Source organism: Globicephala melas, chromosome 18 (assembly GCF_963455315.2).
Source record: "Globicephala melas chromosome 18, mGloMel1.2, whole genome shotgun sequence".
Taxonomy (NCBI): domain Eukaryota; kingdom Metazoa; phylum Chordata; class Mammalia; order Artiodactyla; family Delphinidae; genus Globicephala; species Globicephala melas.
The window spans coordinates 6,092,588-6,111,963 of record NC_083331.1 but is presented as its reverse complement, the minus strand read 5'-3'; the positions used below and the strand labels follow the sequence as shown (position 1 = coordinate 6,111,963).

The 19,376-nt window shown below is 40.7% G+C and overlaps 1 protein-coding gene across 8 annotated transcripts in view; it reads right to left on the bottom strand.

Moving 5' to 3' along the window:
• Window positions 1–19,376, bottom strand: part of MTUS2 (microtubule associated scaffold protein 2) — a 496,165-nt gene that overhangs the window by 302,284 nt on the left and 174,505 nt on the right. For all 8 annotated transcript variants that reach the window (XR_009559713.1, XM_060287790.1, XM_060287789.1 and 5 more), the window contains one exon: window positions 18,846–19,086. Coding sequence is in view for 7 of the 8 variants with exons in the window: in XM_060287790.1 (XP_060143773.1) it covers window positions 18,846–19,086 (241 nt within the window). In the remaining variant the exon portion in view is untranslated. The remainder of the gene's footprint in view (window positions 1–18,845; window positions 19,087–19,376) is intronic.

Below are 19,376 nucleotides of genomic sequence, written 5' to 3'. Positions count from 1 at the left end.
GTGGGCGGAGGGGGAAAGAGAGAGAGAAAGAAACCCGCATTATTCATGAGACACAAGGTAGAAACAATGCAAATGTGCATTAACTGATGAATGGATAAACAAGATGTGGAAGGCCAATTCACTGCAATATTTTTCAGCTACAAAAAGAAAGGAACTACTGATACACGTTATAACATGGATGAACCCTGAAAACATTAAGGCAAGTGAAAGAAGCCAGACACCAAAGGCTGCACACGGTATCATTCAATTATATGAAATGTCCAGAATAGGCAAATCTATAGAGACAGAAAGTAGGTTAGTGCTTGCCAGGGGCTGGAGTTTGAGGAAATGGGGAGGGCCTGACAACAGGCATAGGGTTTCTATGAAAATGTTCTAAAACTGATAGTGGTGATGGTCACACAATTGTGTGAATAGACTAAAAACCACTGAACTGTATCCTTTAAAAGGGTGAATTCTATCTACTATATGAATTGTGTCAATACAGCTGTTATATTAAAACAAAACTTTTTTTAAAAAGAATAAATCTTGTCTTCAGTTCAGGAACAGGCTTACACTGAGCTGGAGCAATGATGACATTCCCAATCTCTATCAGTATCTTCAACTTCCAAAGGGCCTGTGACAGACAGAGGACTCGGTCTGTCGTCGTGAGTCCTCCACAAAAACCCCTTCTAACCGGCAGATGGAAGAAATGTTCTCTACAGCAGATCAAAGACCCTTCCAGATGAATATGACCATAATGGGGAAATTAAATAACTTTGAAAATTAATGAAGATTTTAACAAAAAACCTCTAGGATCAAATATTCAAATCCCATGCAAAGGAGCTTACGTGGCTCACTTCTTTTATTTTTATCAAGGCTCTGTATTCTGTCAAGATTTTGCCCAAAAAAAGATACAAATTCCTGTGTGAACAACAAAAGGGATTTTGCTGCTATTAAGTGCTTAAAAGATGTGTTGCTCTTTCAGGGTAATACCGTTTTTCTTTTGAAAGATGAATCCTCTGAAGAATGCACATCTTCACATTTAGAGGAAACATGAAAAGCTGTATTTATTCTCACCGCTTTTCCTTTTGTATTGATTCTCCTTTAAAAATGACTTTGTAATGCTAGAATACCTCAATCAACTAAAATCAGATTACAGTGCCTTATGGTTCAATACTGTATTGATAAAGGTCCATCCATCATTGTCCAACATTCTTGACATCTGAGGCAGTAAGATAAAAACTTTAAGAATGTAAATGGGGAGTCAAGATGGTGTACTAGGAGGACACAGAATTCGCGTCTCCTCACAATGAGGGCACCTACCAGTCACCGGAGGGGGACCACGGACACCTAAGGCGATGGGAGGAAACCCCAGCGACCAGTGAGCTCTCCTTTTGGCTTGTTCCCCACCCTCTCTTTTTTTTTTTTCTTTTTTCTGTTGTGGTTTTATTTTACCTTGTTGCAGTTGTTTCAAATAGTTTTATTTTTCCTGATCTTTCTAATCTTATTTTGATTTTTATTCTTTCATATCATACTGCTACTTTTTTTCTTTCTTCCTTCTTTTTTTTTTGCCGTATGCGGGCCTCTCACTGTTGTGGCCTCTCCCGTTGCGGAGCACAGGCTCTGGACGCGCAGGCTCAGCGGCCATGGCTCACGGGCCCAGCCGCTCCGCGGCATGTGGGATCTTCCCGGACCGGGGCACGAACCCATGTCCCCTGCCTCGGCAGGCAGACTCTCAACCACTGCGCCACCAGGGAAGCTCTCTTCCTTCCTTTTTTTTTTTTTTTTAATGCGCCACAAAGCTTGTGGGATCTTGGTTCCCAGGCCAGAGGTTGGACCTGAGCTCCTGTGGTGGGAGCTCTGAGTCCAAACCGCTGGAATAACAGAGAACCTCAGACCCCAGGGAATATCAATGAGACTGAGGCCTCCTGGAGGTCCTCATCTCAGCAACAAGACCCAGCTCTATCCAACTACCTGCAAACTCCACTGCTGGACGTCTCAGACCAAACAACCGGTAAGACAGGAATACAGCACCACCCATTAAAAAAAAAAAAAAAAGAAACAAAAAAACACTTTGTTACAGATGAAGGATCAAGGTAAAAACCTACAAGACCAAATAAATGAAGATGAAATAGGCAACCTACCTGAAAAAGGATTCAGAGTAATGATAGTAAAGATGATCCAAATTCTTGGAAACAGAATGGGGAAAACACAAGAAACATTTAATAAGGATCTAGAGGAACTAAAGAGCAAACGGTGATGAACAGCACAATTACTAAAATTAAAAATACTCTAAAAGGAATCAATAGCAGAATAACGGAGGCAGAAGAACGGATAAGTGAGCTGGAAGATAAAATAGTGGAAATAACTGCTGGGGAGCAGAATAAAGAACAAAGAATGAAAAGAACTGAGGACAGACTCAGAGACCTCTGGAACAACATTAAACACACCAGCATGCGAATTATAGGGGTCCCAGAAGAAGAAGAGAAAACGAGAGGGTCTGAGAAAATATTTGAAGAGATTATAGTCGAAAACTTCCCTAAGGTGCGAAGGGAAATAGTCAATCCAGTCCAGGAAGCACAGAGTACCATTCAGGATAAAACCAAAAAGAAGCATGCCAAGACACATAGTACGCAAACTATCAAAAATTAAATACAAAGAAAAAATACTGAAAGCACCAACGGAAAAGCAACAAATAACATACAAGGGAATCCCCATAAGGTTAACAGCTGATCTTTCAGCAGAAACTCTGCAAGCCAGAAGGGAGTGACAGGACATATTTAAACTGATGAAAGGGAAAAACCTACAACCAAGATTACTCTAGCCAGCAAGGATCTCATTCAGATTCAACAGAGAAATTAAAACCATTACAGACAAGCAAAAGTTAACATAATTCAACACCACCAAACCAGCTTTACAACAAATGGTAAAGGAACTTCTCTAGGCAAGAAACACAAGAGAAGGAAAAGACCTACAATAACAAACCCAAAACAATTAAGAAAATGGTAATAGGAACATACATATCGATAATTACCTTAAATGTAAGTGGATTAAATGCTCCAACCAAAAGAAACAGACTGGCTGAATGCATACAAAAACAAGACCCGTACGTATGCAGTCAAGAGACCCACTTCAGACCTAGGGACACATACAGACTGAAAGTGAGGGGATGGAAAAAGATATTCCGTGCAAATGGAAATCAAAAGAAAGCTGGAGTAGCAATTCTCATATCAGACAAAATAGACTTTAAAATAAAGACTATTATAAGAGACAAAGAAGGACACTACATAATGATCAAGGGATCAATCCAAGATGCATATATAACAAATGTAAATATTGTTTACCTAACAGAGGAGCACCTCAATACATAAGGCAAATGCTAACAGCCACAAAAGGGAAAATCGACAATAACACAATAATAGTAGGGGACTTTTAACACCCCACTTTCACCAATGGACAGATCGTCAAAAATGAAAATAAATAAGGAAACACAAGCCTTAAATGACACATTAAACAAGATGGACTTAATTGATATTTATAGGACATTCCATCCAAAAACAACAGAATACACTTTCTTCTCAAGTGCTCATGGAACATTCTCCAGGATAGCCCATATCTTGGATCACAAATCAAGCCTCGGTAAATTTAAGAAAACTGAAATCGTATCAAGCGTATTTTCTGACCACAACGCTATGAGATTGGAAATCAATTACAGGAAAAAACTGTAAAAAAACACAAATACATGGAGGCTAAACAGCGCACTACTAAACAGCCAAGAGATCACTGAAGAAATCAAACAAGAAATGACAAAATACATAGAAACAAATGACAATGAAAACACGACAATCTAAAACTATGGGATGCAGCAAAAGCAGTTCTAAGAGGAAAGTTTATAGTAATTCAATCTCACCTCAAGAAACAAGAAAAGTCTCAAATAAACAATCTAACCCTATACTTAAAACAACTACAGAAAGAAGAACGAAGAAAACCAAACGTCAGTAGAAGGAAGGAAATCATAAAGATCAGAGCAGAAATAAATTTAACAGAAATGAAGAAAACAATAACTAAAAGCTGGTTCTTTGAGAAGATAAACAAAATTGCTAAACCCTTAGCCAGACTCATCAAGAAAAAAAGGGAGAGGGCACAAATCAATAAAATTAGAAATGAACAAGAAGAAATCACAACTGACACCACAGAAGTACAAAGGATTATGAGAGACTACTACAAACAACTATATGCCAATAAAATGGACAACCACGAAGAATGGACAAATTCTTGCAAGGGTACAATTTTCCAAGACTGAACCAAAAGAATTAGAAAATATAAACAGACCTATCACAAGTACTGAAACTGAAACCATTAATTAAAAATCTTCCAACAAACAAAAGTCCAGGACCAGATGGCTTCACAGGCGAAGTCCATCAAACATTTTGAGAAGAGCTGACACCCATCCTTCTCAAACACTTGCAAAAAATTGCAGAGGGAGAAACACTCCCAAATTCATTCTACGAAGCCACCATCACCCTGATACCAAAACCAGAAAAAGATATCACAAAAAAAGAAAATTATAAACCAATATCACTGATGAACATAGATGCAAAACTCCTGAACAAAATACTAGAAAAACAGAATCCAACAACATATTAAAAGGATCATGTTAAACACCATGATCAAGTGGGATTTATCCCAGGTATGCAAGGATTCTTCAATATATGCAAATCAATCAATGTGATACACCACATTAACAAATTAAGGAATAAAAACCATATGATCATCTCAGTAGATGCAGAAAAAGATTTTCACAAAATTCAACACCCATCTATGATAAAAATTCTCCAGAAAGTGGGCATAGATGGAACCTACCTCAACATAATAAAGGCCATATATGACAAACCCACAGCAAGCATCATACTCAATGGTGAAAAACTGAAAGCATTTCCACTAAGATCAGGAACAAGACAAGGATGTCCACTCTCACCACTCTTATTCTACATAGATTTGGTAGTCCTACCCACAGCAATCAGAGAAGAAAAAGAAATAAAAGGAATACAAATTGGAAAAGAAGAAGTAAAACTGTCACTGTTTGTCGATGACATGATACTATACAAAGAAAATCCTAAAGATGCCTCCAGAAAACTACTGGAACTAATCAATGAATTTGGTAAGGTTGCAGAATAGAAAATTAATGCACAGATCTCTGGCACTGCTATACATCAACAACGAAAAATCAGAAAGAGAAATTAAGGAAACAATCCTATTTACCAATGCAACAAAAAGAATAAAATACCTAGGGATAAACCTGCCTAAGGAGGCAAAAGACTTGTACTCAGAAAACTATAAAACATGGATGAAAGAAATCAAAGATGACGCAAACAGATGGAGAAATATACCATGTTCCTGGATTGGAAGAATCAATATTGTGAAAATGACTGTACTACCCAAAGCAATCTACAGATTCAATGCAAGCCCTATCAAACTACCAGTGGCATTCTTTACAGAATTAGAGCAAAAAATTTTACAATTTGTATGGAAACACAAAATACCCCAAATAGCCAAAGCAATCTTGAGAAAGAAAAACGGAGTTGGAGGAATCAGGCTCCCTGACTTAAAACTATACCATAAAACTACAGTAATCAAGACAGTATGGCACTGGCACAAAAACAGAAATATAGATCAATGGTACAGGATAGAATGCCCAGAGATAAACCCACACACATACAGTCACCTAATTTATGACAAAGGAGGCAAGAACATACAATGGAGAAAACACAGCCTCTTCATTAAGTGGTGCTGGGAAAACTGGACAGCTACATGTAAAAGAATGAAATTAGAACACTCCCTAACACCATACACAAAAATAAACTCCAAATGGATTAAAGACCTAAATGTAAGACCAGACACTATAGAACTCTTAGAGGAAAACATAGGTAGAACACTCTTTGACATAAATCACAGCAAAATCATCTTTTTTGACCCACTTTCTACAGTAATGAAAATAAAAACAAAAATAAACAAGTGGGACTTAATGAAACTTAAAAGCTTTTGCACAGCAAAGGAAACCATAAACAAGAGAAAAAGACAACCCTAAGAATGGGAGAAAATATTTGCAAATGAAACAACAGTCAAAGAATTAATCTCCAAAATATACAAACAGCTCATGGAGCTCAATATCAAAAAAACCCAAACAATCCAATTAAAAAATGGGTGGAAGATGTAAATAGACATTTTACCAAGGAAGACATACAGGTGGCCAAGAGGCACATGAAAAGATGCTCAACATCACTAATGATTAGAGAAATGCAAATCAAAACTACAATGAGGTATTACCTCATGCCAGTCAGAATGGCTATTATCAAAAAATCTAGAAACGATAAATGTTGGAGAGGGTGTGGAGAAAAGGGAACCCTCTTGCACTGTTGGTGGGAATGTAAATTGATACAGCCACTAAGGAGAACAGTATGGAGGTTCCTTAAAATTCTAAAAATAGAACTACCATATGACCCAGCAATCCCGCTATTGGGCATATACCCTGAGAAAACCATAATTCAAAAAGAGTCATGTACCACAGTGTTCACTGCAGCACTACTTACCATAGCCAGGATATGGAAGCCACCTAAGTGTGCATTGACAGATGAATGGATAAAGAAGATGTGGCACATATATACAATGGAATATTACTCAGCCATAAAAAGAAACGAAATTGAGTTATTTTTAGTGAGGTGGATGGACCTAGAGACTGTCATACAGAGTGAAGTAAGTCAGAAAGAGAAAAACAAATACCATATGCTAACACATATATATGGAATCTGTGAAGAAAAAAAAAAAAAGGTCATGAAGAACCTAAGGGTAAGACGGGAATAAAGACACAGACCTACTAGAGCATGGACTTGAGGATATGGGGAGGGGGAAGGGTCAGCTGTGACAAAGTAAAGAGTGACATGGACATATACACACTACCAAATGTAAAGTAGATAGCTAGTGGGAAGCAGCCGCATAGCACAGGGAGATCAGCTCGGTGCTCTGTGACCACCTAGAGGGGTGGGATAGGGAGAGTGAGAGGGAGGGAGACACAAGAGGGAAGAGATATGGGAACATATGTATATGTATAACTGATTCACTTTGTTATAATGCAGAAACTAACACACCATTGTAAAGCAATTATACTCCAGTAAAGATGTTAAAAAAAAAAAAAAAAGACTGTTAAAGGAAGGAGGACAGGGACTGATCTGCTGAGCAGAGGATGAGTTGGGATATGTCAGGACTAGAGGTATGGAAGTCAGCTGGGGGGCAGCAGATCAGGAGAGAAGTCCGGACATTCTGGGAGCAGGGATGGAGTAGATGTATTCAAGTTACAAAATCAGCAGGTCTGGCTGACTGATTAGCTGGGGGAGTGGTAGGAAGGTGGGAGGGTGAGTAAAGAGAAATCTTCTTTGTTGTAGGAATAAGAAAAGGCCGACATCCCTGAGAAACCTCCAAGGGAACCACTGTGGTTAAGCCATGCCCCACTGGGGTCATGCACACCTGAAGACACAGCAATGTGTAGGGACTCTAGGAAGATCCTTCTCACTGCAGAAACAACAGAAGCACGCTGTGGTCAGAAGAGCCCCGCGGAAGGCTCTCCTGCAGAGCCGCTGCACTGCCTGTGGGCCACTCCCTGTGAGCAGCAAAGCAAACCCCAGCAAGGCCCAGGGTGGATGCGCGGCACCTCAACGGGTGAGGCTGCAGAGGGACGCAGGGGGCTTAGACCCCGTGCTTTTGCTCCCTTCATTACAGGTGTGTCTGTCCACAATCCGGGAATGATGATCAGGGGAAAAACTTAACTGAGATTGCTGGCTCACTGGCATTATTTAATATCCAGGCTGGAAAGGGAACTAGTGAAAGTTTTTTGTTTTGGTTTGGTTTTGTTAATGTTTCTGGAGTTGCAAAGAGATGGGTCTAAAGGTAAAAACAGAACTCTGTGCTAAATGAGCAATAAATCATCTGCAAAACCAAATAAACCTATGTATGCAGTGTGTCTTTAATGGAGGCCCAAATCTTGAGTTTTACTTCCTTATAATTATCTAAAAAATTGAGACTAAGCATTTTTGCGTTATCGGAGTATAACCGGGATCTGAGCATCTGCATTTGCATTTCTGTTTAGATCTTGTTATCTCACCTAAAGCGACTGGATTTAATCCAGAGATTCACAAATATCCAGTGACATATTTTCCACTGTATTAGAGTAAAAACCCCGCCTTGGGAGAGTTGGCCTCTCTATACATAATTGGTCGGTGTATAAATTAGTCAAAGCCTTTGTGTAAGAGAAGGGAACTGGAAAGGGTCGGTGGGGGAGCAGGCATGAGAGAGTGCTACAAACAGAAGGACATTCGCAGCAGGGACAAGTAATGTAAATACTGCCAATGTCATACTTCTGCTGGACAGATCTGCTTATAAATAGAAGCTGTTTAAAAAGAGACGTCAAATACAGGTGACCTTGTATTAGCGCATCTTACAGAATTAGAAGCGTTAGGCAATTACTTTTAACTGACTCTAAACCTACCAATGCTTCTAAACTGCTGTGGGTACACGTGAGGATGGAGAACGTTCCTGGATCCTATATGTATTTGTAGTTCTCGGGGAAATCATCAGAGGCTCAGGGCTCATCGAAAGGAACAATATCTTTATGAGCAAATGCACTTGAATCATCTGTTTTCTGATAATGGTTTTAGCACTGCAAAACAGAGGAAAAGCAAAGCACTTGCTCTCTTTGCTAAGGAAAAGACTCAGAAGATTCTGATGACCTAGCATGTCTTTTCCATGGAGCGCATGTAAAGCACAGTTCTCACACTGCTTTTGCAATACTGACGGAACAATCATGTTACACTACTGAGCAGAGCCCTAAGAGGCGCTGGTGACTAGAGTTAAGTAGAAAAGGAGACCGCCAGCTCGCGGTGGTGGACAGAACGCAGGCATTTTGTCCCTTTCTTACCAAAGGTGCCTTAAAGTGAGAGTAATTCAATTCTAAGAGGTACAATTCATAATAACAGCTAATATTTACCGACTTCCTTCTATTAAGCACTTTACCTATTTAAACCTAGAACAAGAGACAGGTACTTACCGAGCCAGATATTTCGAAAGTTTCTGGAACAGAGACGGAGGCCCCCGACTGGCAGGCAGAGGAAAGCGCAGCCTGCAGCAGACGGGAGAGCCGCGCTGCCCTGGAAAAACGAGTGCTGACCTCCAGCCGGACAGCCAGGGCCGCAAAGCCTCCGATCCCAGGAAGGAGGAGCGAGAGGCTGAAATGATGAGGGAGACACTGTAGCCTCCACCCCACTGTCTCCCACATCAGGTCCTGCAGTGTCCAGCAGCCAGGAATTTACCCCTACCTGGCTACCCCGTGCCAAGCCCCAGGGTTAGGGGAAACAGACTCCTACTAAAGAGTCCGAACAAATGGACTTGATGCCCATCCAACTCAATAGTAAGCATGAATGATCACAAAGACTTCGAGAAAAGCTGCCGGCATAACACAAACAACAAAAAAATTGAGAAAAACAAAGAGAAAATCTGCCCCTGAGCATATAGAGAGAATTCAGGAAACAAAAGCTATCTTTAGGATGGGAGGGAGACGCAAGAGGGAGAGGCTATGGGGATATATGTATACGTATAGCTGATTCACTTTGTTATACAGCAGAAACTACACACTATTGTAAAGCAATTATACTCCAATAAAGATGTTAAAAAAAAAAAAGCTACCTTTAAAAAAATCTAATTATCCCTAGAGAAATTTGGGAAGATATGGCAACAATAAAAGAAAGTGCGGGGCTTCCCTGGTGGCGCAGTGGTTGAGAGTCCGCCTGCCGATGCAGGGGACCCGGGTTCGTGCCCCGGTCCGGGAAGATCCCACATGCCACGGAGCGGCTGGGCCCGTGAGCCATGGCCGCTGAGCCTGCGCGTCCGGAGCCTGTGCTCCGCAACGGGAGAGGCCACAACAGTGAGAGGCCTGCGTATCGCAAAAAAAAAAAGAAAGTACAATCTGCTATGAAAAGACGCAATCAGAAACCAAGACGGCATCCTTGGAAATTAAAAATACCCAAACAACAATTCAAGAGAAGTGTTAGAAAATAAAGTCCAGTCAGATGGTCTACAATGAAAAATGTAAAGAATGAAGTAACAGAAAACATGTGAGAAAAACGAGACACAAGTAATCACTTTGGGAGATCCAAAAATCAAATAATAGAAATTCCAGGAAACAGAGAATTAAAACACCAGGGATACAGATGATTCTAAAGCTTCCAGAGGGAAACAAAAGCAGGTCTCCTACCAAAAAAAAAAAAATATATATATATATATATATATATATTTCTCAGACTGGCACCAGGTTTCTTTAGAGCAACAGTGGAAGTCTGCATGTTTTGAAAGAAAATCATTTTCAACCTAGAAAATGATATTTGATCTAGTGAATGCACACTAAAGGCTGTCTCAGAAAGGCAAAAACTCTGTGAGTTTGCTTTCCCTGAACCCTCTCTGAGAAAATTACCGAGGATGTACTCCAGCAAAATGAACCAGGAAACACGTGGATCCATCCCAGGAGAAAGAACGAAGGGAAGTTCCAGAAGAACAACATCTAAGCTGAGGAGGCAAACAGAAGCTGTAGGACTGCAAGTCCCAGAGGCAGGCACCAGGAGAAAGCAAAAGGCATCTTGAAACCAAAAGCCCGGGACACAGTGGGTGTCCAGTAAATACATACTGCATGATTCCATTCCTCACTTCGGTTTGAGACTTTACCTGCCCAAACCACTCAATACTCTCCAACTTCTGAACCTATGCTTTGAAATCATGTTTTTATATGGTTTTGGATTAAGGAAGGACAAGAACGTATAAAGATAAGGATACAGCCCCTTTCCATGGTATAGAAAAATCCGGGAAGACAAGCTTTGTGATGAGTGCTCATATACAAGGAGAAATCAGACAGAAGTCTTGAGATTCCATATCAAACAAGGTCAAAATGGCAAAACAAAAAAATCTAGATGATTCATCCTCATCCTTTACTGTCACTTTAAAAAGCAAATAAACGGAGCAGCTAATTGCAAGGTCCGTCCCCTTCAGCTGTGTCCCGTTAGAATTAGTAGTGGATTTTTGCCTGTAGAGTTGAGTTAGGGCTGCCATTACTCTTCCTTGCTTTTTATCCTTGAAGGATTTTCCCACAATCTATTCTGATGTGAACTCGACTCACAGGGTCGGGGGTTAGTCAAAGTCACCCCCTAGAACCTATCTACTTCTCTCTATACCCTACCACCACCTTGGCTATCATTTAGGGTATCCTGCATCAGTCTCTTAAAAGGTCCCTGTCTCCATCCTTGTTACCCCATCCCACTCCTGTCCCTCAGGACCTCAATACACCACAATCCATTCTCCAAACTTCAGTCTAACAGATATTTTTTAAGTGAAATGTGATCCTATCAGTCCCTTGCTTAATATCCTTTAACGGCACCATCTTGTTCTTAGGAGAAAAGGCCAATTCCTTAACACAGCTTACCACGTCATTACAACCTTCTGTCTTTTTTCTCATCCCTCTTTGACATCCTATGTCCCAAGCATACCAATCTTCACATGTAGCATTCCCTCTGCCTGGAATACCCATCCACTCCCATCACCTCCTCATCCCTGACCCCCATACCTCAAATCCTTTGCTCCTTCGTACCATACTTCACCTAAGAAACTTTCCTGGACCCCAACTTGGGGTTAGATCCCCTCCTATGTTCTTCTGAGCCCAGAAGACTTTGCCATCCCAGCACTAAGTCACACTGCATCATAACGGCCTGTGGGATCTCTTCTATCTTGTTCATGGTTGTATCCTCAGTGCTGAAACAACTTGACACATAGTAGGTGCTCAGTATTCATTACATATACTAATAGTGTTTGTCCAAATAAATAGAAGAATAGTTGTTACGCCTGTGATGCACCCCAGGGCCCCTGAAGCTGACTCTCTGGGTCTGGGCCAAGGAAACTTACATTTTTAATAAGTTTCTGCAGGGCATTTTAGGCATGCTCAGTTGCAATGAAAGTAAGTCAAAGATGGGATGGCTTAGTTGGCCGAATGCACAATAAAAAAAATAGTCACTGTCAATGTCCATTTCAACAGTATGTAGAAATGGGTGACATTGAGAGATATACTAAGACAAACACCAGTACAAACTTAATGGTTCCTCCGAAGCCTCCAAGATTCGTCCCAAGGTCATCCAGTGTTATTAAGACACCAAAGGAACCATAGTTATGCCATGTTCTCTTGGACCATCTCAGGAATTCATCAGTTTGTCTTACAGGGATGTTTTCCCACCTGATTTAAATTTTTCTTGGTAGATGCTATAGTTGTCATGAAAGTAAGTAAAACTGTGATAAAAATAGTAATGTGGCACTTAAGCAATGCCAAAAAACTTGTTATTTTTTTTTTGAAATCGAAGTATAGTTGATTTACAATGTTGTGTTAGTTTCTGGTGTACAGCAACGTGATTCAGTTATACTTATATACACACACACATTTTTTCATATTCTTTTTCATTATGGTTTATTATAGGATATTGAATATAGTTCCCTTCGCTATAATAGTAGGACCTTGTTCTTTATATATATAGTAGTTTGTATCTGTTAATCCCAAACTCCTAATTTATCTCTCCCCCTGCCCCCTTTGCCCTTTGGTAACCATAAATTTGATTTCTACGTCTTTGAGTCTGTTTCTGTTTCGCAGATAAGTTCATTCGTGTCATATTTTAGATTCCACATGTAAGTGATATCATGGCGTTTGTCTTTGTCTGACTTACTGCTCTTAGTATGATCATCTCTAGGTCCATCCATGTTGCTGCAAATGGCATATTTCATTCTTTACTCTCATTCTTAACACAGGAACCAACACCTCACCCACTCTGTGTTTCTTCTCTTTCTCTCTTCCTTTGTCTTACAAGAATCAATGCTCTGCTTCTGTTCCAAGGTCCACCCTCCACATGGGATTGCGATCTCATTGTCTGCCACCCACCTGGGCACCATGTTCCAACAGTTAATACCACCACACCCTTCAGCCTCTCTCCCCAGGCCACTCCCTCTCGCTCACAATTCCGACTAAGTCCGACCTCTCACACAGGCTCTGAAAAACAAAACAACACACAGCCCTGCTTCCCCTGCAGCGAGCACCCAGGGCTCTCCTCCACCGGTGCACTTTTAGAAACAGCGGTCTATTCTCATTGCTTCCACTTCCTCACTTTTCATTCACTTCTCAGCCTTACTAAGACGTGACTTCCACCCCACGTTTTACTAAAATTGCTCATTCAGAACTAGGTCACCAACTGCTTCCTAATTTCCGATCCCAGCCTCTTTGCATTTTTCCTTGTCCTGTCTTCTGTGAGACAGACTTGACCATTTTCTACCTTGGAAGCTCCCCCTTCCTTAGACTCCAATGCTACATTTTCCCAATGGCCTCCACCCACCCACCCTGCAGTCTCCTGCCTCTTGCAGGCGTCTTTCTTCAGTTACTCCTTAAATGTGGACACAAAGTCCTCTTCTTGACCCCTTCCTTACTGTGTCCTCCCTCTCCCGCCCTGACCCTGCTCATCCATTTGCACGGCTTCGACTCACATCTAGGTGGCAATGACTCCTACACTGACCTTTGTCTCCAACTTCTCTCCAGTCCCCATTTCTGCCCTTTGGAAATTTCTACCTGAATGTTCCCAAGGAACCTCAAACTCCGCATGTGTCCAATGACTAACTGTCCATCACTAGCCCCACCCTACCAAGCATCCTCCAGTCCTCCCTACTGAGTAATCGGTCCCTGTGAGGGATCTGAATCGCCCAAACTGATGACCCCTTTCTCTGACAGATACACATTCTACCATTACCCCTTCTGGTAAACTCCTGTTTATCCTGCAAAATTCAATTCAACTCACCTCACTTGGAAAATCTTTCCAGAGTCCCAACCTGCCCGAGCTGAGTTGGATAGCCCCCTCACGTGCATTCTGCATGTCTCTACCAAGTATGTCTCTCTTCCTGTTGTAATCACTGGTTTAACTCTCTGTGTCCCCACAAAGTGGGGATAATGCTCTCACCTCAGAATTCTTCCTTTAGAAATATTGAATATATGCTCACAATTTGCTAAATTTCTGACATCATCATGACCACTCAGAGTTCTCCACAATCACTACTGTGCTTGTGTTTTTAAATTGTTCCAATCAAGTTTACTTGTTCTTCAATATATATTACATTAACTTAATAGCCTACATTTTAAAATTTGGCAGGATTCAACCTGCCTTTTGAAAAAAATTACCAAAGAGGTATGTTGAACTCTAAAATAAAATTTATTTTAATAAGCAGAATTCATAACAAAACTGAATATAAGTTGAGAAAAACTGTCTCAACTTACCTGATTGAACTTCTCTGGTTATTTATAGAATAAAGTATTTCTCATCTAGTCTTTAAAAAACTTCTATTCTGACACTTTATCCCTATCAAAAAATATTATAGTTCTTTCAGGGTGCACTGGCTGACACGAAAACGTCACGCTTTCAGCAACACTGGGTACAGTTATTTTCATGAAAACAAATTACATCCTGATATGTTGTATACCAGTTAACATTTTTTACATAATGTATTACATAATGCTGTGAGAGATGTTTTTCAGAAAAAGGAACATAAAACATATAAATCTACTAAAAAGGCAGTACAGAAAAGAACTATCTTTTTAACTCTTTAGATGTGAAGGCTCTAATAATGAATTGTTTTTATATACAATCTTAGGTTTCACTAGTACAGATTTTACGTCCACCTAAAGGGAGGTAACCGTCCTGCTGTTGTACTTTGAGTACTTAAATAGCATCCTGAGTTTCATACCCAGGCCTGATGACAGTAAAACTTCATAGGTTTACGCATGACTGTGGAGTCAGAAGACACTGTATACAAAAACACAGAAATTATCTAAGAAGTAAGCAAGTGCTTAGGTTTATTTATTTTTCAGCAGACAGAATCACATTAAGATCTGTAAGACTTTGGAACTTCCCTGCCAGTCCAGTGGTTAAGACTCCGTGCTTCCACTGCAGGGGGCACGGGTTCGATCCCTGGTCGGGGAACTAAGATCCCACATGCTGCGTGGCACGGCCAAAAACACCAAAAGGATCTGTAAGACTTTAAGGGTCTTAGGAAAGAGTATTCATTTATAGCAAAGAAACTGTGTAAGAATATGCTTTGTGGGGTAGCATGTACTTATTGCACATCTGGTTCTTCTAAGCCACTTTAAAGCCATGATACACATAATGGTACTCACAGAGCCAACACAGGAGTGGAAACAACAGGAATTCTTCCCAAAGTTTAAGTCACAGGTTTACTTGTCTATAGGAGACCTAAGTGTTTTCCTACCTAAGACCTGAAAAAAATACAGTGTATGCAGTTCACATATCAAACCAGATCTTAGGATTCAGAATGAGGGACATCACCTGAGTCTGGAAATGTGAACGCTAAATTACGGGCTGCAGCATTGAGGGCTGTTCCTACCTCCTGTTCTCATTGCCAGTGTGATGCTGCTTAGAGCCTCGAGTGACCACGTAAAATAAAGATCTAAGAATAACCAAGGTAAGAGTGACAGAGAATCCCAACGTGCTGAATATGTGATGCCAGGCACAAAATTAAACACAAACTGCAAACAAAATACAACCATATACAGAAACATTTTAAAAGTATTCTTAAAGTAATAACAAAAAAACCCCAAACAACCATTATAGTCTGAAACTAAAAGAGCAAACACAAAAGAGAAAGTTTTCTCGTTAGCTACAACAAACATCATCTGACGTCAACAATCTCTGATGAATATGTAAAAGCAACTTCACCCATAAAGATTTAATTGATATGGAAACTGCCATAAACAATTACAAAATGAAACAAAATATATAAAACTAATGTTTTCAGAAACTGTACAACAACCGCCCAGGAGGGAGGAACTCAAAGACAGTCTGTCCGTCACAGTGAGTTGAAGACACAGAGATCAAAGTTTGGAGAGTCAGAGGCAGTGAGAATGTGTGGGGCAAAGGGAAGGGAGATATGCAGACAAACTGTCCCCTTAGAGCGTGCTCTCAACCCGCCACAAAACTCAGATCACACTGCCCTACTTCCAAAGCCTCCAATGGTCTTCTCACTCAGACTAACAGTCACATCCTTATGACCTTCTTAGGCCTTCTGCAAGTTCCCTCAATGCCAGCCACCCCTCTACTCTCCTCCCCAACCACTCTTCCCGCTACTTACTCTGCTCCAGCCTCCCTGGCCTTCTTGCCACCCCAGGGCCTTTGCACTGGCTCTTCCCTCCCTCCCATCTTTGGGGACTGGCTTAAAGGTCATCGCCCAGGGAGGCCTTTTCCAGCCATCCTATTTAAAATTGGAATCTCCCTCCTTCTTGGCCCAAATCCCAAATTCCCCCTTCTCTAATGTCTCATTTTCTTCAATACTAGTGATTTCTCTCAATAGACCATGTGCTTTATTTATTCACTAAAAAAAAAAAAAAAAAGTTTGCCTACCTCCATCCTAAAATTCTAAAACAGGGGCAAGGATTTTTGCCTGTTGTCACTGCTTTCTGTCCACACCTAGAACAATGCTGACATGTAACAGTCCCACAGTACTCATTGTTGAATGAGTGACTGAACTCATAATTGACCTGTAGCAGCTATGTAGCAGCAGGTAGATCCATCATAATAAACATATACCATGGGAACCATTAAAAAATAATTTGTTTTTATAGAAGGGCTTACCAGGAAAACAACTAGCCATTGAGACCATCAGTTATTACCTGAGTAAATGACAAGTCACAAAATGGCAAACAGGTAAAAAAAAAGTTCCCTTCCACTAATAGTACAAGAAATGCAATGATAATAATAGGAGGAGGAGTAATAATAATGGTAGTACTCAATCCCGGCAAGGGTGTGGCAAAGAGAAGCACCTTCCAGAAACTCTAGTGTGAAAATAATGACTACACATTTTCTGGAAAATAAGTCAGTCTTAAAAAATGTTTGGATATGTATTTATCCAATAATTAAACTTCAAATAATCTATTCTGAGAAAACAATATGAAAGAAGACAAATAAGTACAGAGATTCAAATTGCAACATTATTGAAGATAGTGTAGAATAAGCAGAACCCAACTTCCATGAATGACTTCTGGTGTTATTCCCCGTGCATTCTTCCCACTTCCTCAGAGAGGCTGCCCCGAAGCACCTCTGTCCCACCCATAGAGCACTCTCCTGGTTGCAATTTCTCAAAACACTGTGCTTCTTGCTTTGCTGACACTTATCACAATTTCCAATTATGCATGTATCTTTTTATTGTCTATTTCATCCATTAGACTATGTTGCACAAAGGCAGGAGTTCTCTGTTCACTGCTGCAGTCCTCGAGTTACACCTTCTGGCACCTGGTAAGTATCCAGAATTTGTTAAATCAATGAATAAATGAACAAAACAGAATCTTACGTGGCCATTAAAATATTTCTGAAACACTGATGGCATAGGAAATGCCTACAATATGATATTACTAGGAAAAAACAAAATTCACGTCCAGTATTAACTCAACTATTTAAAAATGCATATGAAGAAACACACGGGAAGAAAAATTTCCATAATATTAACTCTGGGCTGGATGCTAAAAATATAAGTACAATTACTTTCTTCTTCATATTTTTCTATATTCAAAGTTTTTGACAAAGGGTATATATTATTTCTATAATAAAATAAGACATAAAACCTAGAGGAAACCACATGAGCAGAAGAAGGGATGGAGAGAGGAAAACAGAGAAGTGCAGAGAGCATCAGGAGAGGACACGGGCCAGCCACTGCAGAGCAGGAGAATGGGGCTGGGATGGGGCGCTCAAGACGTGTGAACAGCTGAAAAAAGAGATACGGTCACTGCTGTACTGCAGAAAGGTCTCCCTGACACACTACAGCCTGGATGCCAAACCCAGCCCACTACAGGTATACCTCATTTTACCGCACTTCGCAGGTACTGCGTTTTTTACAAATTGAAGGTTTGAGGCAACCCTGCCTCCAGCGAGTCTGTCGGCACCATTTTTCCAACAGCATTTGCTCACGTTGTGTTGCTGGTGTCACATTTTGGTAATTCTCATGATATTTCAAACTTTTAAATTATTATTATGCTTGTCATACCGATCTGTGATCAGTCATCTCTAATGTTATTCCCACGACTTGCTGAAGGCTCAGATGATGGTTAGGATTTTTTATAAATAAAGTATTTTTTAATTAAGGTGGATACATTGTTTTTGTAGACATAATGCTACGGCATACTTAATAGACTCCAGTATAGCGTGAACAAAACTTTTACATGCGCTGGGAAACCAAAAACTCGTATGACTCTCTTTATTGCAATATTTGCTCCACTGCAGTGGTCTGGAACCGGAACTGCAGGCACACCCAAGGTGTGCCTGTATCTCTTTTTGTAAAATAAGTTGTGTTGAAACACAGCTGCACCCACGCATTCACGGACTGTCTATGGCTACTTTCATGCTAAGTAATTACAATACAGACCATTATGGCCCCGAGGCGTAAAATATTTACTATCTGGCCCTTTCTGAGCCCTAGTCTATAGGATGTATCAGAGAAACCACATGTATAGGAGAAACTACAAGAAATGAGGTGGTGGTCACAAGGGCCATCGTTTTGAGGGTGACATGGAGAATGACAGTTGCAGATAGATGAGTCTTGACAAATGTCTGTATCTACAATCGGATGGAAGAACAGAAAAAAGGCTCTTTTAAAGAAGGAGAGGCATTCATACTTTAGGCGGTTACCATCACTTTACGCGATTACTATTTACAAGTACAGCAGGAAAAAGCAGCCCCTGTGGCACTGGTTACCTGCAGGGTCGGAACTGTAGAGGCTGGCAGCTGCCGCTATGGTTCCTGGTGGGTGAATGGCACTCGCTGAAGACCTCTGGCTCGCGATCAGGATCCTGCTCTTGGCAGATGGTAAACGTGACATTGCACCCAATCCCAACTGGGGCTTAAGGAGCATGGCCGATCGATAGAACGTTGGAGGAACTTCGTAGTGAGTATAGGGAGGAGAACAAAATTCTTCTTTTCCAGGGCGTTCTGTAACCTATGGTAAATGACAAGAAGCTCATTCAGAGAACCGCACATCACGGGACGAGTGCGGAACCTGGTCCGGAGACCAAGGCTCCGACAGTGACCACTCTGGAACCACTGAGCTGCTTCATCACCCATCTCTTACCTTCTCTGGGCCCAATGTCTTCATCTCTAAGTTGACAACAACTGGATGATCCCTTAGGTCTATGCTGGTTTTAATACTCTATGAATCTACATTTCGCTGGGAGGAGAAAGAATTCCCTCCATCAGATTTTTAAATTTGATCACTACAAAATCATTGGA